The sequence below is a fragment of the Schistocerca serialis genome, chromosome 3, assembly GCF_023864345.2.
Source record: "Schistocerca serialis cubense isolate TAMUIC-IGC-003099 chromosome 3, iqSchSeri2.2, whole genome shotgun sequence".
NCBI classification, from domain to species: Eukaryota; Metazoa; Arthropoda; class Insecta; order Orthoptera; family Acrididae; genus Schistocerca; species Schistocerca serialis.
In genome coordinates this window covers 305449597-305473297 of record NC_064640.1, presented here as the reverse complement: position 1 = coordinate 305473297, position 23701 = coordinate 305449597, and the positions used below count along the sequence as shown (strand labels likewise).

Below are 23701 nucleotides of genomic sequence, written 5' to 3'. Positions count from 1 at the left end.
AATATGATACTGCAACAACTGAACTTGAGCTTTCTGCAATATCAGCCAGTAGTAAGCATTAATGGACTGAGTGGAATATCCGGCAGACTGGAGAATTTGTAACAGTGCACAAGGAGAAAAGCTTTCCTGTTTCAATGCTACCGAGCCACTCTGGTATATCTGACAGCGAATGAATATGTAAAGACTGCAAAATAGGTGCCTACACACAAACATCGAAACAGTGACTGCTTTCAGAACATCTCTGGAGTTCATGATTACTAATACAAAAAAGCATGAATGCTTGTAAAGTATCTGGCACCTGCATATATGGACAAAAGGTCCTGACATGAAAGACTGAATGGAATCAATCTGACTTCTTGTAGAAGAGGCCGTACGGGGGACTGCTGCACTAGGATTAACTTTTTTTTTCCATGGCAGGTAAAGGAGGAAAGCTGCTTGAACTGAAGCCTGTTTCCCAATATATTTATAGTATTTTTTATATATTACTTCATGTATTATTGCATCAAATAAATAACAATTTGTAACACTTTATGTCATGACTACTGGATACTATAAGTTAATACTAGATAGTCAGCTCGAGGAATACTGGCGGCTGCTGCAGAAACAACTGTCATTCAAAAGTTAAAACGCAGGTTTGCTGCAGCATGATTTGAAGATTTCGCTTCCATTACTGATAATCAAAAGCTACTTTTATGTCGTAGCGTTGCTGCAGCAGACGCTGTTCATTAACATACCCGTCCTTTGTCAAAGCATACTGACAAGCATATTTCTGGGAGTGAAAGAATTTGAAGTTGCTCAGTGCTTCCCAGAAACATGACTGTGATGATAAGTAGATACCACTTTTTAGTGTATAAAACCTGTTATTCATCGCACCGATATTTCTTTGGTGCGCCGAATAGCGTTTCTCGACTACTGAGATTCCGGTACAGGACCATTGTCAGTTTTATTAGAACTGCCGCGGGTGATTCTTTACCACGCAATGAAACCAAGATTTCTCGAAATAATAAACGTCGAAAATCATTTTTAAATGACTTCACGCTTCTCTAAGCCGGTTTTAAAAATACTGGCCACGGGAAACCAATAAATTGCAGTTAAACTGAAGTAGAAGTAAATAGAGTTTTCTGTCATACATGGCTTTCAGTCGACGTAATTAATGGTAAAATGTAGCCAGTCACTAATTGTACAATTAAAACAAAATAATCAAACGCTTTTAAAGTATGTAGGCAGTCTCTTGCACATAACCACTCTAAGTTTTGCGCTAGCTTTGTGTTTGTTAGAGACTTCCTTCACCTGAACCTGTGTAGAATTAGTCTACTAGTCATTATAACGAAACACTAATGCTTGGAAACGTTTTCTAGGCTAGTACAGTAAGATATATGACGCTAGTTTTCTGAAAGTATAAAATAATGCTCAGTATGAATATTCGGGCCACTAAAGTTAACGTACATGTATCAGTTTTATTTCGTATCTTGGATAGACATAGTACGTAACCCTAGAACACTAAATGGGGGAAAGTGTTACATTGCTACTAAACCATCGTAGCGTGTACTAGTCCACATTTTACTCACAGTAGGACGTAATGTACAGGTTATGCAATAGTTAATTACCCTGCTGTATTGATAACATTTACTAGGGTTTAGTAATCTAAGGTTAATAAACTGATCAAATTATCAAAACAAGTTTTTCTGCGTTCGAAATTGCACAAATAAGTTAGTATTTTTCTGTAAAGCTAGTACATGTTATTTCTCAAGCCACTTAAATACCGAATCACTTACTTTTTGCCTTCAATAGAATACAGTAATTTCTTTAACGGCACGAGAAGAAAGGAGTGGAGAAAGTATAACTAAAATTTAATGTCTGCTGGTGAATAGAGTTAGAGAAAAAATCCGTATAGCGATCAACATTTATAGGGAAGCTGTTGTAATTGTAAGAACGTGTGCATTAAATATGATGCCAAAACTTGTTGACATCGCGCCTTTTCCTCCAGTTATACATTGTTTACATGGAAATGGAGATGGAACCGCTGTTTACTGGCCCTCGTGATCTTCACAAATAGCTCATCTTCAAGTTAAAACCAAATATGGGAAGTCCAGGTTGGAATATCAACAATTAAGAAAAGGATAGATTACTACTTACCAAAACAATGACACACTGAGTTGCATGCAGACAGGCACAATGAAAAGACTGTTATACACTTAGCTCTCGGCCAAAGCCTTCTTCAGAGAAGAAAGGAAAACACGCATATTTACACAAGCAGGCACACCTCAGGTACACATAACCACTATCTCCTGCCAAAGTGTGTTTTCCTTCCTTCTCTGAAGAGGGCTTTGGCCGAAAGCTAAATGTATCTCTTCGTTGTATCTTTCTGCGACTTAACGTGTCAGCCTTACGGTGAGTAGCAATATATACTTTTGATAATTGTTCATCTTCCAGTTAATTTTATAAAACATATCATTACTAACATTAATATGTGCTCCTTATTTCTAGAGCTAACGACTGCTGCTAAAAAGCACGTCTTTCCAGTTAAAAATATAGTTTTACAGTGTCTCAGTATACTTAAAATAATTACGATAGCGGGCCCTCTGTTTGCCCGCACTTGTCGGAATCCTCGAAATTAAGGTCTGTCGTTGTTACATAAGACACGAAGTTTCACTATGGGGTGTGTTACAGTAGGAAATACATCAATAATTTGTTCGAGCGTTAATTTTTTTCTGTTATTACGTACATTATTCTGTAACATAGTTTGGGCAACCAGGTACACCTCTTTTATGTTGTCAAGAAAATTTTTGTCACTCGAGGTGACACACGAAAGCGCACATCAGAACAGCGCTTCGATGTATGTATTTAAGTGCGTAACACAGAATGACTGGTTACCGTTTATCATTAATTATCTCGAATCATTATGGCACGGTCAACTACTGGAAGTGGTCATAATGGGTACGAGAAAGTCACCTCCCTGAGTCCGCGACAACTGGCGGTAGCTGGTACTTGAGGGGAAACAAACCAGTACCGATGAGCTCTAAGTAATTTCGAGAAGCGTGAGCAGAAATGTTTGGTGTTGGTTGTCTGCTGGTGGTGACATTGGTGCGTGTGCTGGTTTGCAGGTTAGATGAGAGGTGGTATAGTTTGTTGCGGGCGGCCGCGGGCAGCAGCCAGTATGTCCCCGACGGCAGTTGTGTTATGAGGCCTCGTTCTGATTTGCCCCACTGTTGTTGTCTTCCCCGTGCTGGCGCTGCGTGCATGCTGCATGGCCCTCCATCCCGTGCATGCCCTGCGAGCAGAGCATCCCATTCCTGGCCACCAGCCCGGGCAAGGATCGGGTAGTCCTTGTCTATAGCGACAAGATCGAAGTGCGGACCAAGGTAATTCTACTCACTTCTCATTCTTCTTGACTCAGTTTCATTGCATGACTAGATAACTTCTTCACTACGTATAATGTCTGCTGCAACTTAGACTCAATACTTCAAAGACAGCAGTTTCATTAATTGCCTTCTAGCATACTTGTAGAGAACATTCACAATACTATGTTGTTATACAGTTCGAATTAGCAGTTCCGTTGAAATTTCTATTGTAAATATTTTAGTAGTTCTCAGTGTTCGCGGAGAAATAGGAGAGATCGAATGCATCCAGTATCGTTACATCACACTTCTTTTGTGTGTTATTAAAATTGCCAGTTTCTTTTCGATACTCTTATAGCGAAGGCGTCAGTCAGAGAGCAGTGATTGGTGGAAGATCAATGACACGAGCCGCCGACTGTAATGTAAATCCTTGGCTTTACAGTAGTGCAACAAATGAGTTCAAAACCTCTAAATTATTCCAGAAGATGTTGTACAAATGGAATTATGCCTGTGAATCAACATGGTACTAAACTTTCTGTATATAACTCTTGATCTGATGCTTAGCTTTTGTGTAATTACAGCTTTCGGATGTAAAGAATGTGACTAATGACATGCTGTAACACTTGCCTGAGAAGCACGCACTACTTACAGGTCCCCGTATTTCATTTTTCACCACTTTCGAACGGAATATTAAAATCTTCTCTTGCTTGATCTTTCACCTTTCTACTCTAAACCTTCTTCGAACACTTAATACATATGACATATCTCATGTTTAGTATTAGATATTACAACATAAGCATTTGTAGGTGCATTGTGTTTGTTTCACGGTGAAGAATATAAATATTGCTTTAATACCTGGCTGTGATTTCTTTGTACTTAATGATTCAGATGGTTGATTTTCGATTTTCAGCTACTTACATTTGCCACATAGTGGCAAACCACATCACACCCCATGTCAGATATCATAATGCACTCACTGTTTTCATGTATTGTTAAAATTGCTTCATTATTCTTGCCTTCAGCTATAATATGGAGAAAAAGCAAAGAAAGAATCGTAATGTTACGTCAGCCTGTAATCCTGAGAGGTGTAAGTTTTCTTATACTGAAAGAAAAGAATCCTACACATTCCAGTAACAGAAAGAAATTGGTGCGAGCTGCATTTATTGCTTGCAAAATGGAACGGTATGTTCCCATAACAGGTCAGTATTGAAGATTTTATGATATTACAGATCAAAAGAACATTTTAAGAGACTGGAAAATAATACTTCCGCAGACTATTCTGCAGCAATGTTTGACACAATTTGGCATTTAAAATTTGGGATAATAGTCATGCGTTCAAAATCTGTTCTAGTTGAAATCCAAATTTATGCTCTTGTCTTGTTTGAAATGGTTACTGTTCATACAAACTTTGTGTTAAGGTCTGATAGTCGTCGGTAAGCGAGTCTTTCAAAAGTGGACCGTGAAGCCAAAAATATCACAACCGACAATAGCATGACGTCAGCTAGGCAGACGCGCGCAACGGTGCTAGGAATTCGTGCACACTGAAGTGCGTTTCACGTACACATTTTAGAGATCAGAATCGCCTGACGATGTTTGGAATTTACGTTCGACACGGATTCGCAACAAATCACGGAGATAAAATAATTTATTAACATCTGTTTTTGCGAATGAAGTGTGTTGTAAGACACTCTTTCCTAGCAATATGTTTAAAGTGAATGAAGCAGCTATGATAGGAGTAAGCACATTACTGTAACGATATTTACAAAAGTATTTTCTATAAAAGTGAGCAAGTATGACCAACATATATTAAAAAAGTATTAAAATAGAAATAAATTGACGGAAAAAATCTCAACACCAAAAAATAATTAATGCAGACTAAGTAAATTCTGGGAGTACATTTGTCAAGCCTCAAATTTAAGTGATTAATATCGCAAGATCACAGGTTAATTTAAGCGCGAGGTAAATTGTTGCAGACGTGAACTACTGGTACATTAGTACCCGATGTAACCGCCAGAATGCTGAACGCAAGCGTGCAAACGTACATACATTGAGTTGTGCTAGAGCTCGCTGTCAGTTCGTGGGATGGAATTCCATGCCTGTTGTACTTGGTCGGTCAATGCTGTTTGTGGATGACGCCGGAATTATCGTCCGATGATGTCCCATATGTGCTCGATTGGAGACAGATCTGGTGATTGAGCAGGCCAAGACATATATCGAGGGTGTTGTGTTTCAACAGCGGTAGCTGGGCGAACGTTATCCTTTTGGAAAACCCCCTGGAATGCTGTTCATGAATGGCAGCAAGACAGGTCAAATCACCAGATTGACGTACAAATTTGCCGTCAGGGTGCGTGGGATAGCCACGAGAGTGCTTCTGCTGTCATACGAAATGACACGGCAGACTATAACTCCAGGTACCGGTCCAGTGTGCCTAGCACATAGACGGGTTGGTTGCAGGCATTCAACTGACCTCCTTCTAAGAAATTTACAGCCATCATTGGCACCGAGGCAGAACCAGCCTTCATCAGAAAACACAACAGACGTCCTCCTACCATCCGATGAGCTCTTGCTTGACACCACTGAAGTCGCGAATAGCGGTGGTTTGGGGTCAGTGAAATGCACGTTACAGGGCGTCTGGCTCGGAGCTGCCGTTGCAGTAATAGAGCTTTAGCAGTTCGTTGTGTGGCTGTGGTGCCAAATGCAGTTCAGATTGCTGCTGCATATGCCGTACTATGCGCCAGAGAGTTACGCCTAACATGATCTTCCCTCTCGGTAGTACCACGTGACCGTCCGGAGTCCGGTCGTCTTGCGACTCTGCCAGTAATCACGTCCAGTAACTGCATTACTACGAAGTCTTTATGCAGTATCGCAGAAGGAACATCCATCTTCTCGTAGCTGTATTACAAGGCCTCGTTCAAACTCAGTGAGGTGTTGATAAAGGCGTCTTTGTCGCCTTAAAGACATTATTGACTAAAATAAACTCACCACACCCAAACTCAAAGATAACTAAAGCCCACCACCGTTACAACGTGTATTTAAAGCAAACCTCATCTGCATCTTCATAGTAGCGCTGCTAGCGACACTCTTATGTAAATTGTGCGAAATTTGAATCGGCATGATCTTTCACATATAGAAACGGGACTACCAACTTTCGTCATTGTCGCAAAACTCCTTTTTGGTGTTGCGATTCTTTTCCGTCAGTGATTAGTCACTACGTATTTCGAAGGAGGTATCTTCATAAAATAAATCTTCTAATTTGATTTGCACATTATATATAAATCAAACATTTTCCAGGGGAATGCAAGAGTGAAGACATGGGGCAGCCTTTGAGCGTGCAACACGTTCTTGCAAACTGTCATAAGGAAACATTATTACTGAGAATTTTAACCTTCCTTGTGCCCCTTCCATATTTAGTAATCTGGTCAAATTCGCTTCTAGGCAAGAGTCTTTCTATACTACGAGGAGACTAATTTGTTCAACCTGTATTCTGGTACCACATTTCCGCCATCCTTCCTCTACGTTCTGATTAAACTGTATCCCATCTATTTCGGATCTCAGTGTGAGAGATTCCGAAGATTTATTTTGCGGATAAGCTTTCCTTCCAGAATCACTGGACTAACTGCTAAGACATAGTGACGTGGCACAGTGATTAAAGCACTGGACTCTCACGCGTGAGGAGCCGGGTTCCAACCACTCTCTGGCCATCCAGAACTGCTTTCCTGTGGTGTCACTAAATCGATTAAGGTGAATGCTGGGAAGTTTATTCGGAAAAGGGCATGACAGTTTCCCTACGCCAGCCTTGACGTATTCCAGCTAGTCTTCCGCCTCTAATGACCTCGCCATCAATTAAATAAAGCCCTCCTTTAAATTATGTACACTGCTGGTTAAGAAGGGAAAAAACAAATCCTCGGTTGCTACCACTTTCTCAAGTACGAAGGTAATATGGTAGTGTAGTCGCGTCTGTCATTTTGATCAACACAGTGCTTTCAACTATAGTCAACATAATCGTCTTAAGAGAATTCAGCAACTGTATACGAGTAGATATTTAAGACAATTCTCATCTGTTGTTCCGTCTCAGTTGCAAATTTTTATTTTAATTCCATTGCCTGTTCCGATGACTCTGTATCATCTTCAGATCTATGTAATTGCATCAGTAACCCGTCTTGTCTACTCACAACAACATTTAAGAGTACTCTGCTCTGGGTAGAGAAGATGGGTTGCTGACGCAATTGCTTAGATCTGAAGATGAATTAGAGTGATAGAAACATGTAATCAAATTAGAAAATTGTGAAACTGAGACGGAACAGTAAATGAGAATTATCTCAAGTATCTAGAGTGCTTCTGATTCTGTGTTATACTGTGTGAAACACTTATTTCCATCAACACTAATAAGCTTTCGTAATTTATCGGGTATTGATATTTTCTTTTTTATTCAACAACCTGTAGAGCAATCTGGTAATGTTCCACAGTCTCTGTTTCATCCAGAATATACATGACAACTGTCAATATTCGTCAGTGAAGACGCCAGTAACATTAAAGAATCTCATTTTAAAGAAATCTGTGGAATTTCTTTCTCAAAGACGGGAAAGAGTACCCTTCGTAATTACTTAAGTACCTCAACAGTTTAACTCATGCGTCGTTAGCAAAACAACAACTAAATCTGCAACGGTACTGCCCTCTGCATTTTTCTTCACATAAATTTTCATAAAAGTTGCTCCAAGCTTTCATCCGGTGTAACAGAAAATGGCCCCTATAAAGAAATACATCCGCTTCTCCTTTTATTGCTGACTCGTAAAAGTCGGCATCACGAAACACGAACATTAAAATGCTTGCTGCTCTCCTTCAACGACGCTGCATTCCGAGCCTGCATTCAGCAACTCCTCTGTTTTGCGAACTCGCTGATTTCGCACTCTTATTACGAAACGTATGTGAATCTTTTCCTGTGCGTTTTGGCTCTTTATGAATAACAGCGTACGTCCAAGGTTGCGCAGCTGTTGTCGGAATAGGAATTGGCAAGTATAGCGGATTTCGCAACTTTAGTCACAAGGCTCTACTCCCATGTATTAGTATTCGTCCGATTAAATATACACACACACTCTGAACGTTTCTGGAGATTACTGCTGACAGATTTTGTTTCTAAAAAGTGTACTTTGGACAGGAAAATCTTTTTCATTAAATAAATGAGAAGTCATCAAAATCAAAGAACTTCCACTTCAAATTTTAGCATAAAGTTTACATACTACCTAAAATACGGCGAAATCATTTTTCATCCTTACGAATTGTTGCCTTTCTGGACTTTCACCATATACACTAGCTTCTACTAGCGCTTCGCACCGCAAAATGTTCTGATGTTTCTTTCGTCTTCTTCTATCGCAGTGACTTGACGTCGGTCAATGTCCAGCTGTACATAACATCATCATGAGGCTTTGTATCAGTGGATTTAAATTCTCAGCAAACATAGCAAATGCTGCTGTCGATATTAGTATGCATCATGCACTGTTCTACTGATAAAGTATATCAGCAAATTTATTCGTGAAGGAACGCTGCAAACTAGAAAGCATTGCCTCTTTCTGGTCCTTCTCTGTGCTGCTCCAAAACAAGTTATCTGTGTTAAAGAAAACATTCCATTTTCGACATACGCTGCTACGAGTTTCTAATGTATATGGATCGAATCTGTGATGAATAGGTAAATTTTCGGCATCGTTCTAAGATATGTGTACAAAGAAATAGCTCAAATGTTTTCCTTGTGCTTTACTGTGAATAAAGCAAAGACAATTTTTTCCCCCATATGAATGTTTACTTCTATTAAATTACACCATAGGAAATACTGCACCCAGACACAAGTTTTGTTTAAATGACTTTATTATACCATTACTAGTTCCATGCCTGAGCCCATCTTCAGATGGTAGTGTTGACTTCTTTGCAAGTTTTACACTTGTGTCCTAAAATATGACAAAATTTTTGTGATACATAGTTTACGAGAGATTTTACAAGATTTTTGTGATTACGTAGTTTTACACTTATATGTATAGAGGACGCAAATGTAAAATCTTTTGTAAATTATGCATCACATAAATTTTGTTATATTTTAGGACACAGATGTAAAACTTGGTAAGGAATCAACGCTACCATATGACGATGGGCTCAGGCCCGAAACTAGTAATGGTATAATAAAATCAGTTCAAGAAAACATGTGGCTGGTTGCAGTATTTCCTACAGTGCAATTTACGAAAACAGCTGCGACGTTCACCAACCAAAATTGATAAAATAATTTTTACTTCTACGTTCTGTCTGGCGTAGAAATTGAGGTGCGGGATCCAACGAAGGAACAAAGAGTACGAGATTGTTATTAATTTCATTATTCTCGTACACACAGTGATAACCTCGTTCCTCATAATACAGATAAACAAACTTATAGCGTGTGCGGTATGTAATGAAGAGGAAAGAAGCTATACAGACAAGATGGAACAACAGAAGGGATGAATATGATTCAACTGTTTAACCTACAGGTTACTTCGGGGGGGAAAAGGCGGCAGCATTTATATAACAGGAAGGTAGAACGATAGCTATTGACCAGTAGGTATCCATTTCGAATACTCTTGGTTGAAGAAATGTTTATCACCAAGGGAAGGGGCGGTTACGAATAGCTATAGAATTCTCTGTCAGCAGACTATACTAAGCATCATTCTTTGAGTGCCAGACGTCCGCAGTGTCATGTGGAGCGGTGACGTTTCACCGTAAAGCCCGCTTTCTTTCCGCACTCATCTACTAGAACATAAGAGCAATACTGAATTGTACACGTACTCTCGGTCACTCACATGACGTATACACACTCTTAAAACTTAATAACATATCGCAGGAGAGCAGCGGAAAAACACTTCCACTAAGATCATCACCAGGTCAGCAAAACGAAATTCTGCTTATAGGGCACAACGACCACTGATGAATGTCGGAATGACTTTTACTTCATGATGTGACGTATCACTTTTGACGGCATCGCACTTCGTCAAGAGAGCGCAGAACGTCTGTATTGTTGCCTTGTCGACACAGCACTATGAATCCTCTTCTGTAATGTTTGACTCATGTTTTATACATGAAGGAAAACATCACAACCATCCCTCAGACTTTTTACGTGTGTTAACGGTCTCAGTCTGGCCTTCACATTATGGTTATACCTAAGTGTTACTACTTTTCACACACTCCCTTAAAACACATTATATTGTAGTACCGAGTTTCCTTTAATCAGAAGAATAAACATGAGCTCCACATGTACGCAGTCTTGTTGAGAAGGACCACCGATGACTGGTCTGCAGTCGGACAAGATTCTTCAGATGACTAGGATCACAGATTACTAACAGTTGAAGAATTTGAATGTAGTGTTATCTTAGGATGGAGTTTACGGGTTTTTTATGTACGGGAGTGTCAATTATCAAATGCTCGAATGTTAATTCCTCGTCCGGGGCATGTTATCAAAAGTATCCGGACACCCCCAAAAACATACGTTTTTCATATTAGGTGCATGTGCTGCCACCTACTGCCAGGTACTCCATATCAGCGACCTCAGTAGTCATTAAACATCGTGAGAGAATGGGGCGCTCCGCGGATCTCACGGACTCAGAACGTGGTCAGATGATTGGTTGTCACTTGTGTCATACGTCCGTACGTGACATCATCCCCAGGCCCACTGTTTCCGATGTAATAATGAAGTGGAAACATGAAGGAACATGTACAGGCCAACCCCAACTGTTGACTGACAGAGACCGGCGACAGTTGAAGAGGGTCGTAATGTGTAATAGGCAGACATCTATTCAGACCATCACACAGGAATTCCAAACTGCATCAGGATCCACTGCAAGTACTATGACAGTTAGGCGGGAGAAGAGAAAACTTGGATTTCATGGTCGAGCGGCTGCTCATAAGCCACACATCACGTCAGTAAATGCCAAACGACGCCTCGCTTGGTGTAAGGAAGTTAAACATTGGATGATTGAACAGTGGGAAAACGTTGTGGGGAGTGACGAATCACGGGACATAATGTGGCGATCCAATAGCAGGGTGTGGGTATGGCGAATGCCCGGTGAACGTCATCTGACAGAGTGTGTAGTGCCAAGAGTAAAATTCGGACGCGGTGTTGTTATGGTGTGGTCGTGTTTTTCATGGAGGGAGCTTGCACCCCTTTTTGTTTTGCGTGACACTATCACAGCACAGGCCTACATTGATGTTTTAAGTACCTTCTTGCTTCCCACAGCTGAAGAGCAATTCGGGGATGGCGATTGCATCTTTCAACATGATCGAACACCTCTTCATAATGCACGGCCTGTGGCGGAGTGGTTACACGACAATAGCATCCCTGTAATGGACTGTCCGGCACACAGTCCCGGCCTGAATCCTATAGAGCACCTTTGGGATGTTTTGGAACGCCGACTTCGTGACAGGCCTCACCGACCGACATCGATACCACTCCTCAGTGCAGCACTCCGTGATGAATGAGCTGCCATTCCACAAGAAACCTTTCAGCATCTGATTGAACGATGCCTGCGAGAGTGGAAGCTGTCATCAACGCTCAGGGTGGACCAATACCATATTGATTTCCAGCATTACCGATGGAGAGCGCCACGAACTTGTAGGTCATTTTCAGCCAGGTGTCCGATACTTTTGATCACATAAAATGGTTAAAATGGCTCTGAGCACTATGGGACTCAACTGCTGAGGTCATTAGTCCCCTAGAACTTAGAACTAGTTAAACCTAACTAACCTAAGGACATCACACACATCCATGCCCGAGGCAGGATTCGAACCTGCTACCGTAGCGGTCTCGCGGTTCCAGACTGCAGCGCCAGAACCACGCGACCACTTCGGCCGGCTTTGCTCACATAATGTGCTTCGATACACTAACCGGAAATGTAACGCAGTTACGTACAATGGAGCCATGTGTGTGAATGACATTAAGGATATTGGGTGCAACGGACGTAGAATACTCTGTAAACAATAAGTGTGACCTTCCTATAGAAGCAATTCTTAGCAAATCGTGCGGAGGGAGAATGAGTGAAGCTACCATATTCATTTGTTCGAATGTATACGACGTGCAAAACTCCATACTGGTGTCCTGTAGAAACAGTGAATAATGTATAAAAGAGTCTGACATAAAAATGAGGCTTAAATAGAAAATTTCTTCAATAATAATTTCTAGATGCGTACAGTGTTTCCATAAATCAAGGAAAAATTGCAAAAGAAAGAAGATTCATAACGTGGTATACTGAATACGAAAAATGATTAATTGTAAATGTGAAACGCAGTATATTGCATAGAGTGATGTCGAGAAAAGTAGTCCCGGACAGAGAATTAATTTCCTCAGTTAGAATATCCTTTAAAAGTATCCGTCTTTAATTACCACATCTACCATGGGGCGTAAAAAACTAATCTTTCTTCCTATGTAACATATGTATGTGTGACCTTTGATATGGCACAAGAAGTCGAAACTTTGCTTTCAGCTCAACCAGTGATGAATGGTGTCGTTAATGACGATGTCTGACATCAGCAGGAGGTACATGCTATTCTTCTTGTTCAACTGCTCTCAGAGCGTCAAAGGTCTGGAGAGGAGCTCTTCCGTCCAAGAGTATGATTGATATGTTATACAAAATTCAGATTGTGAGATCATGATAGTGCGATATTTGCTGGTAGGTGAGCTGAGCCTTGTGCATTCTGACGCTGTAATCCTAAGGATGAAATCATCGCCAGTTGCGCAAGATTCTCAGCTCTTCAGAACGAAGCAATCACTGATTCGTATTAATAGACTCGGATCTTTGTGCTAATCTGCAGACACATCATCCGATACTCAGACGTTCGCTTTTACGCAGACATTCCTTCCGCTAATTTTGTAATGGATGATAGCAGGTTGCGGATTTCGTCTAATGGATTCCATTAACTCTCCTTGTCCGCCATGTATGAAATTCAAGTGACCAACATAAATTGAATTTCTAATAAAATCATCCACTCATATCGAGGAAAGGTGATGTAATCACAGAACTGTCCGCCTCCATAGCTGAGTGGTCACCGCGGCAGAAGGCCATGAGAGGGGCCTGGGTTCGATTCGGATGGGTCCGAAATTTTCTCCGCTTGGGGACTGGGTGTAATGTTGTCCTCATCATCATACCTCATCGGCACACAGGTCGTCGAAGTGGCGTCAACCCTAAAGACCTGCACGAGGCGACCGGTCTATCCGGCGGGAGACCTTAGCCACACACGAAATTTCATTTCATTACAGACTGTTCTCACACAGTACAGCAGCACACAACATGTCGATACGACTTACTTTGCCAAGTACTCTATAAGAGGTGAATGTAGTGGTCTTATGATGGGCATACTTGCCAAAACAGACCGTCGCTTGAATGCAAAAGAGACTTTTTATAAACTGGCAACTCACAGCGCTTCATTTAATTGATCTAACTATAACTCTTGTCGCTTAAGTAAGCTAGGACTCATTATCTCTTCTGTGACCGAAGGTGTGTAGGTCACACTTGTCTGTTGGTTTCAAACACATAAAATTTCCTAATTTTTTTCATCGGAGAATACTCCCTGAGATCATCATTCTGGTTGCAGCAGCAAGGCAAGATCATTTTTGGGGCTGAGGCTGCAGTCTAGAATCATATAGTGCATAACACAAAATGTCACCGTGTTCCGTGCTTCATCTTCGTAGAGCAGTGATAGTGGGTTCGGCTTCCACTTCGGTCATGAGTGCCGATTTTAATTGTACCATTAGTGTCTGCGTGCTGTAGGCACGATGGATTAAACTGTAGAAATGTGTGTACGTGTATACTGAATAGGTAGTGTTGAAAATATATCCTTCGAATGCTTTAGGTTTTAGATTGAGAAATACGTTAGATATGAACATCATGTCTTGCAGTCCAAATGTATAATGTGCAAAGATCAAATTAAAAACAGCTCAAAAATCATTTTTTGAGCACAACTTAGACCTTGCCTGTACTTCGCCGGATGCTGCACAGTCTATGACAATACGTCAAACATTTAACCAACTAACCATTTCTATTTTAGTATGACGTGAGTAACTACGGGCTGTCCATTGCATTTCGTCTGCTAAATGATGCTACGATGTCATTTCACCAAGAGAACTAATTTATTTGTCTCTTTTCACTCTAGTAACACCATCTGACACCCTGCTGTTAAATGTAATCAACTGTTATCTACAAATACTCACGTACGACTGTTGCAACTTTAATAGTGGCAACATTGTCGTAAAGACGTAACGCAACGGCATCAAATAAACGTGCTTATACCACTCATCGCAAATAGGATCTCCCTTTCCACGTCATGCGCATGCGCTCTTGCGATAAGAACAGAGTTTCGTGTAGACTAATGTGGTGGTCTATCGAAGTTCTTCGAACAAGAAAAACTATTGGATAAAGCTGAATGTGTTAGAGGACGTACACCACAACAATGCCATCAAGGTATTTTAGGCGCATGCGGGGAAGTGCATTGCCTTATGGTAGAGTGGCATGGTGAGTAAAATATTTCAACGAAGGATGCCAAAACGTAGGAGGATTCGTCTACCATGTTGTTCCCATGTCAGTGAAGAAGTAGTTCTGTTCTTACTGCGTTACTGTACGGTGACAGATGTCAAACGATTCATGGACTGACTCTATAGGCAGGATTTGTATATACGACATTCTGAAAGATCATCTGAGAATAGCAAAACTCGTACCCACATGGAACGCTGTGAACGTGAAGGTGAGGCTTTGTTACACGGTATCATTACTCTGAATGAAACCGGTACGAGCCACACCCGAAACCCCTGTCAAACGACTGACGTCCTTATAGGTCTCCACGACAATTGAATGTTCGTCACAATCCCAAGAACGTGACATTTGTAATGATTCTCGTGTATGACAGTGTTGGTGCTATCCTAACGTATCAACGTTCTGAAACGGCAGACCGTCCATTCGCTGTATTACTTTTCAGTTTTGGGTCATGACCGACAACCAGCTTTGAGAAATAAGCGTCGACACTTTTTCCAGAACCGGTCCATTATTTTATAGAGCAATCCTCCGTTGTATACAGCACGAGCTGTGACTAATTTGTTCTATCGCTGGGTCCTGAGAAGTGCTATACCGTCCACTATTCTCTCTAGACTTATTCTCTTCTGACTTGGACTTGATTCCTAAAATGAGGGAAGCATTTCTTAGCGTTCGAAAATGGCTCTGAGCACTATGGGACTTAACATCTGTGGTCATCAGTCCCCTAGAACTTAGAACTACTTAAAACTAACTAACCTAAGGACATCACACACATCCATGCCCGAGGCAGGATTCGAACCTGCGACCGTAGCGGTCACGCGGCTCCAGACTCAAGCGCCTAGAACCGCACGGCCACAACGGCCGGCTCTTAGCGTTCGCCTAAGGACTGTTACAGAGATTCGTCGGACAGCTGACCAATCCATTTTAAGAGTCCACACAACTGGCGCTAATGGGGATGTTTACGACTTCCACATCGCCTCCGTAGTTGAGATCGCTAACGCACGTCTGTGCGGTGATGCTCGACTCGGGTGTACACCGGTTCGACTCCTGGTCGTGGATGACGGGCAAAGGGAGAAAAGCTGGTGTCCTTAAGTACCTGATCACCAGTCTTTGTGTGTGACACTGTTGAAGGTGGACCGTCCTTCAGAGGGGACCTAAAGCTCAACGGCCCCTTTGGTGCTATTCGAGAGGAATGGGCCATGTGCCGGCACCGGGTTTCATCCTCTTCCTTTGTTTCATCATCATCATCATCATCATCATCATCATCATCATCACATAACACTCACCTATACTCTACAAATACACATACGATACAACTCTCACATGTCCACGAGGGGGCAATGTGCGAGGTAGAACATCTCCTTTTCTAGCAAGTAGCTGGACACACCTTTCGGGATATCGCAGCCAAGAAGACCATTTGGCTTTTACGAGGGGCGTTCAGTAAGTAATGCAACACATTTTTCTCTCGGACAATTTTGGTTGAAAAATGAGGAATTTGTTGTGAAACGCTTCAGCCTCTATAGTTTCATGAAGCTCTGATTGGTGGCGGCGCAATACGTAGCCTTCAAAATGGCATCTGTAACTGAAGTGCGTTCAAAGAAGAGAGATGTCATTGAATTTCTTTTGGTGGAAAACCAGAGCGTCGGAGATATTCATAGATGCTTGCAGAATGTCTAGGGAGATCTGGTAGTGAACGGAAGCGCGGTGAGCCGTTGGGCGAGGTGTGTGTCATCATCGCAACAAGATCGCGTAAATCTGTACGATCTCCTGCGTGCCGGCCGGCCGCACACAGCTGTGACTCCTGCAATGTTGGAACGTGCGGACACTCTCATTCAAAGTGATCGCCGTATCACCATCAAACAACTCGCTTCCTAATTGGACATATTTTTTGAGATTACTGACACACTCGTCCAGCAGTAGACGTACTACTGGGTTCGTCACCGCCAAAGAGAAGAGTACAAAAACAACGAAGGACCAATTGCGCGGAACTGCTTGCGCGTTACAAGCAGTACGTGGATAATGAGGAGCTTATTGATGCAGCAGGATATTAGCTCCGATGTCGACCAATAGAGTGGTACCATACGGGCATACAGGCCCTCCCAGTAAGGTGGCGTCAGGTCGTCGCATTCAACGGAGATTATGTTGAAAAATAGGGTTTAATAGCAAAAAGAGTGGGTAATAATAGGGTGTATTGGAATACTGAATAACACAAACCCGTTTTCAGAAAAAAAAGTGTTGCATTACTTATTCAAAGGCCCTTGTACGTTTCAAGAACAGTACATTTTTAAGACATTTCTCTATTTTCGTTCTACAGAAGTAGTTGCAACTGTTTAAGTTCTAACCCTCGACGACTGCTGACCAGCTACTTTGCGTGTAACGTTTTGTGCCACTCTGATGAGATAGTATCTTCTATGGCAATTTCATCCTGTTCCCCAATGCTGCTGCTATGTTCGTGAAGTTCCCCCTGATTTAAGGAAACCAGAGTGTACCACTGCCTGACATTGTGCTGGAATGTCCAGCGTACTGTATCCCTCCAGGCCAGTTCACACGCAACGACCTGTGAAAAAAATTATCATTCTCGCAGTGCCATGATTCCTGAATATGTGACGGCTTTATCCAGGGTTTTCCGCGGATTGCTCTCAAGATAGGCTCAGCATATAAAGCAGAGTAGCGGATCTGGGCGCAGGCAGCGCCGCGGGATCGATGCGGGTGCAGCCCGGCTGCACGCGTCCGCTCCGCACCGCACCGCACCGCGCAAACAGCCCCACAAGCCAGTTATAAGCTGCTGCCGCTGCTACTCAAAGGGGCCGCGGTCTTCGCCAGCGCTGCTAGATATTTCATGATGTGCTTCTGTGGACGATTAGACAGGAAAACGTAACACAAGCACGAGTCCACTTTTCAGCGAACGTGCAAGATACAGATGCTAGAACTTCATGTGTGCAATTTTGAAGCTCGCGTACTACACTTATAAAGAAACGAATGACACACCTCACTTTGAAACCTCAATCCAACAGGCTACAACTTCAATCTGACGCCCTGGTAATAACAAGTATTTAAAGTAGTTTCAAACATATTAGCACGAGCTCAGATTGTGCACTAGTTTCAATTGGAAATGGTCTCGCCGCTTGCGAAGAAAGCTGGTCGCTGTCGCCGAGCGGTTCTAGGCGCTTCAGTCCGGAACCGCGCTGCTGCTACGGTCGCAGGTTCGAATCCTCCCTCGGGCATGAGTGTCCTTAGGTTAGTTAGGTTTAAGTAATTCTAAGTCCAGGGGACTGATGACCTCAGATGTTAAGCCCCATAGTGCTTAGAGCCATTTGAACCATCTTCTTGCGAAGAATTGCATAGGCATAATGCAGAATACTGGATTAAAAACTGTTCACTCCAGTGCACGTTGTACGACCGGTACAGTTTTTATAGTGCAGACATTCGTATGACAGTGTACTCAAAAAAATTAGGATGTAATGAAAGTCATTATACAGAAACTAAAAGGCAACTCTGTGGAAAGCGCTTGATTGATTTCAACGCATCTTGTCGTTCCACAAAGAAATGGAGCGCGAACACTATGTAAATGTGGCGAGTATTATTCTTATTACCAGCGGGTACAATAGTCTCATAACCACTTGAATTTTGACGACAGGGAGTTGTTGACAGATGATTAAGGACGTCCGTACTGTTCAATGGTGAAGCGAGTTTTGCACTTCATGGGACAAACAACGCCCCTAACTCATACTAGCTGCATTTTTAAAAAAATGGTTCAAATGGCTCTGATCACTATGGGACTTAGCTTCTGAGGTCATCAGTCCCCTAGAACTTAGAACTACTTAAACCTAACTAACCGAAGGGCATCACACACATCCATGCCCCAGGCAGGATTCGAACCTGCGACCGTAGCAGTCGCACGGCTCCAGATCGTAGCACCTAGAACCTCTCGGCCACCCCGGGCGGCGCACTTTTAAATGTCATGCATTGTAGTGAAAGAAAATTTTCTACATTATTTGTCTGCAAATATGGGGTGCAATGTAAACGATATTCTGTTCGTAGTGCCTGTCGTCTTACCGACTCGTCACACACAGCTCACTTGAAGACCTCCTGAAAAATGATTGTCACACTTTCTGGAAGAGTATCCTTTACCTACAAATAGTTAACATTAAGTTGTATTTTCACATATTACATGTAAGGTAGCACATCCTATAAATGTGACTGACGAAATGGCCGCACATTCACTGACCATAAAAACCTCTGATTATTAGTACCGTAGAGTGGTTGAAAGAGACCTGCAGTGAAACAGTAGATTAATTGGTTACGAGCATTGTGAGCATAGTCAGCCGCATGGAAGTGCCCTCAGAAGAGACACATGTGATGTCGCGTGGGGAGTTACAAATAGCAAGGAAGTCGTTTGGGAGATTTTTGCAAATCTGTTTGAAAGAGTGATAAACTGTTCTAATGGTTTTCGCAAGATTTGGTATGTAGGACATCCCCAACTGAGAGGCGTGCTAATTAATTTAGAGAGATCCGCTTCAGTTGTACTGATATTTATTTAAACCACTACCTTTGTCGAGATTTTAAAATCCCATTTTAAGGTGTAATAAATTATAGTATTTTGTAATACATAACATGAGGTCCGGCTGTCCAGTGTGTGTGTTCTAATCACAGCATGTTGGCGGAAACTGTCGGCCACTGAGTAGCCACGCGGCAGGGAACGCCAATCACTACTGTCAATAGCGCGGCCGCCCAGAGGCGTACAGTTCCCACCAACATGCACTATCTGGAACTCTTGTACTGACTTCCCCGACAGCAAGCTATGTATTACCAAATATAATTTTATACACCTCAAGATGAGATTTTAAGATCTCGAAACCGGTCGTGGTTTAAATAAATATCAGTACATCTGAAGCGGATCTCTCCAGATTAAGTGTAGTGTGGTTTTCGCCGAAAACCTGATACAGTAAGTAATTTGTATGGTCTTCGTAATTTATAGGTTACATATATACATAACACTTCAACATTGTAGCTCTGCACTCATAGAAACTGGTATTATATTTACATCTTTCACAATTGTTCTTGCCGGCCGCGGTGGTCAAGCGGTTCTAGGCGCGTCAGTCCGGAATCGCGAGACTGCTACGGTCGCAGGTTCGAATCCTGCCTCGGGCATGGATGTGTGTGATGTCCCTAGGTTAGTTAGGTTTAAGTAGTTCTAAATTCTAGGGGACTGATGACCACAGATGTTAAGTCCCATAGTGCTCAGAGACATTTGAACCACCAGTTGTTCTTCTGCCATCTTAAATATATACCACCCCTCCAATGTATACCATTCCTTCGTAAACCACATCACTCACTATTATGTGCTGTGAGCGGCACCTCTCGGAATTTTTCGACATTTTTTTCCAACAGTTTTGGTAATGGTGCCAAACACTTCACTTATACACTAGAGTAAGTCACTCGAGTCTTGTACACCATTTCTTCTGTTAATGCACTACACCTTTCCGATGTTATCTCAATAAATAGATTTCTTCCATTCGTGGCCCTTAGAAGCAGTTTCTTTTTTTGTTTTTTAATTTACTGTATCCTTCGACATTATCCACTCAGCCAGTCACATTTATCACATATGCACACACACACACACACACACACACACACACACACACACACACACACACACACACACACGCAAAAAGTGATATATATATGTATATATATATATATATATATATATATATATATATATATATATATATATATACAATGATACATCATACTATGCACGTAGCGACTTCACACTGGTAGGAAGCTGTTGTCCACTAAGCGTCAGACACTGCAGCAATTCGTTTGTCGCGTGGTATAGCAGCGGGCAGCCGGTAACGATGTGATCTATGTCCTCCTCCGTACCGCAAACAAATAAAGGAGAATCAATCAGTTGTAGCCTCCAGAAGTGCAGTCAGAACTGTCCTTAGTTAATGGGGAAGTGGAACATAGTAACCTTTCTGTGGCACATAACACGTGGTAATATAGTTGCATAATGCCTTCCTCTTTGTTCGTAAGATAGGCTCCACCCATTGTTCCACAAGGCTCCGATCTACTGCCGCACGTCTTGGAAAATTTGGAAATTTGTTGTACGTTCCTATGGGACGAAACTGCTGAGGTCATTGGTCACTAGGCTCACACACTACTTAATCTAACTTAAACTATGACGAAATAAATCTCGGGTGAACAGCGTGGTATGAATGTGCATAGGACACAAAATTTCGGCAATCGACCACGTTGCCATCGTCAGGTGCGCTGATTTACTGACCCGCGGTGGGCCGGCGCCATGTATATATAGGACAATCACCCTCCTGCTCCTCCCTCAGGCGCTTCCTATGAGTCGGTGCGGTCCGCGCCTCGCGCGCGGTCCAGGTACAGCGTCCATTCTCCCGCCGTCTGGGCGCTGCGTCCTAGGTCTTCTCGTTCAGGAGGGTCTGTCTGCTGGCACCGCTCTCGTTATTCTTCTCTCCTCCCCCGAAGTCGGTACACTCTGGTAAATATCCTTTTTCTTCTTAATCCGGATGATCGCGGGTTCCCACGCCTTGCTAAGGATGTAACCGCTGTCACGATTTAGTTGTGGCTCCCTTACTCTGATCTCTATGGCTTCTTTGATGACACAGTCCCAGTATTTGGAAGTCTGTGTCAGGACTTTGGTTTGGTCATAATCCATGCTGTGGAGTTCCTACAGACAATGCTCAGCAATTGGCGACTTACTGGGCTGTTGCAGTCTAGTGTGCCGTTGATGTTCTCGTCATCGGTCCTCAATGGTACGAATGGTCTGCCCTATGTATACACTACCGCGTTGGCAAGGTAAATCAGATAGATGAACCCCTGATTTACTTTGACCAAGGTTGTCCTTGACACTACCAACAAGAAGGCTCTTGGTTTTTCTTGGAGGACGGAAGACGGTTTTCACTTGATTTTTACGTAAAATGCGTCCAATTTTGCCGGATAAGGCCCCACAAAACCGCCTCCTGAGGTTGAAGAATGACATAACTTATACTAACTTACACTAAGGACAACACACGCACCCATGCCCGAGGGAGGACTCGAATCTCCGATGGGGGAGAGCCGCGCCGCACGTCTTGCTTTAGGTCTGTGTGGGAAACATATTCCTACGCCTTTGTTCTCTTCTTGTAGGATGGGGCCCCTCCACGCCAACACCGACGTGGTGACCAAACCAAAAGTTCTACTGGCACCTTCGTATAACATGTTAGTTTTCGAATCAGGAGTCACAGGATGCGGGCTGTGATGTTGTCCATGCGTCGGGGTAGGATTATTCATTGACATGGTCCATCAGGAGACAGAAAGTGGACGAAAGCGATCGACGGGTAGCGGTTTGTAAGGGCAGAGGGGAAAAAACCTCTGAGGCAGTAGGGCGGGTAGTAAGGGCAGTAGTGGCTTGCTAGCTGCGACAGTGCATACAATGTGAGGTTATGTTAGTTCGAGGTATCGTTCATCATTACCTCTGCCTCTGCGGGTGCTCGTTGTAGATGGGTCAGTCCGGGCCCAGCAGCTGGGCTCCTGTGAATTCTCCTGGGCCTGCTGCAGCGGCTTCGTCCCTGTAACAGTCCGAGGTCGTCATACATTAGTGGGCGATCGGCCATAAATCAGCTCACAGTGTAGGGGGTGTGTGTGGCTGGTTTGCGCGTTGTGTACAGTACGGCTTTCCTGCGATTGCCTGTTTTTCGGCGGTTCGAGCGTCTGGGGTGCCAGTAGTAACTGTGTTGCAGCGGCTCGCCAGTACTGTTGTGTTAGCGTGCTATGGACCACAGATGTTCAGTTCCTTGCTAATAGTGTCTTTGGTCTATTATGTTTCCATCTATGGTTGTGGTCGTAGTTCCCCAGAGAAAGAATAAACGGGTTATGCGAGTGTCTCGTGTTTCTGTACAGTCGTGTGGAGAGTTTTTGGAATACCTGCAAGAGGGTATCTAGCCGATATTCCCGGTGAAGATCCGCGGTGCGTGTGTAACGCGGAGCATCGTTGTCATGTGGCAGATGGTACACTTAGCGAGAGCGCCGACAGTTTCATTGCCCTCTTTCTTGGCGGTACTTTATACCATTACTTTTCATCCTTTTTCTAGGCAATAACACATTTCTGAAGACGAATCTCTCGTCACTGAACAACCTAAGTGTTACAGAATGCCAGGTCTTGGAAAACTACTTTCCTTCACTCGTTCTCACGAAGGTCAGGTGATCTCTGCAGTATCCATTCCAAGCTTTCAGCAGTTTCCCTAAAATTTTACACCAGCAGAAGACGCATACGGTAGGAAAAGTGAAAGCGCTAACTTCAGGACAAAACCAATATGGAGTATATGTCTCTATGACAGCACGTAGTGTGGATCCCTGAAACCATAGGAGAGGTGGTTAATGCATGCTATTGTGGTTGCACACGACCTGAAGATCGCTGTTTCGATTCACGCGCTGCAGAAAATTTCACTTTCTCCACCAAGTGTAGAACAGTTGGTATTGTACAATTCCTGTTGAGCAATATGTACTGTCAAGGTCTTTCGTTACAACACAATGTCTTATTTAACAACTTGGTGTGACACTGTTGATACCGATCCATCTTCGAATGAGAGGCTGATCCCATCTATGAGTAATAGGTCATGCTGAGGTTAATGTTTTCTCCTCCTTTCATTTTATACTGTTCCACAACAACGTAATCATAAAATTTCTCTCATCGTAGTTGGCCATAAGATACAGTTACATACTTCACATTTATAACTATTCGCACGAAGGCAACGGCAACCATTCCAAATTCGACAATTCAGAGGACAGTAAAGCAGGATTCCTGCATTATTTTTTATCTTC

The 23701-nt window shown here is 42.7% G+C and overlaps 1 protein-coding gene across 1 annotated transcript in view; it reads left to right on the top strand.

Moving 5' to 3' along the window:
• Window positions 1-3266: 3266 nt before the first annotated feature.
• Window positions 3267-23701, top strand: part of LOC126470798 (uncharacterized) — a 135957-nt gene continuing 115522 nt past the window's right edge. The window contains exon 1 of the mRNA XM_050098809.1: window positions 3267-3362. Coding sequence (XP_049954766.1) covers window positions 3267-3362 — 96 coding nt within the window. The remainder of the gene's footprint in view (window positions 3363-23701) is intronic.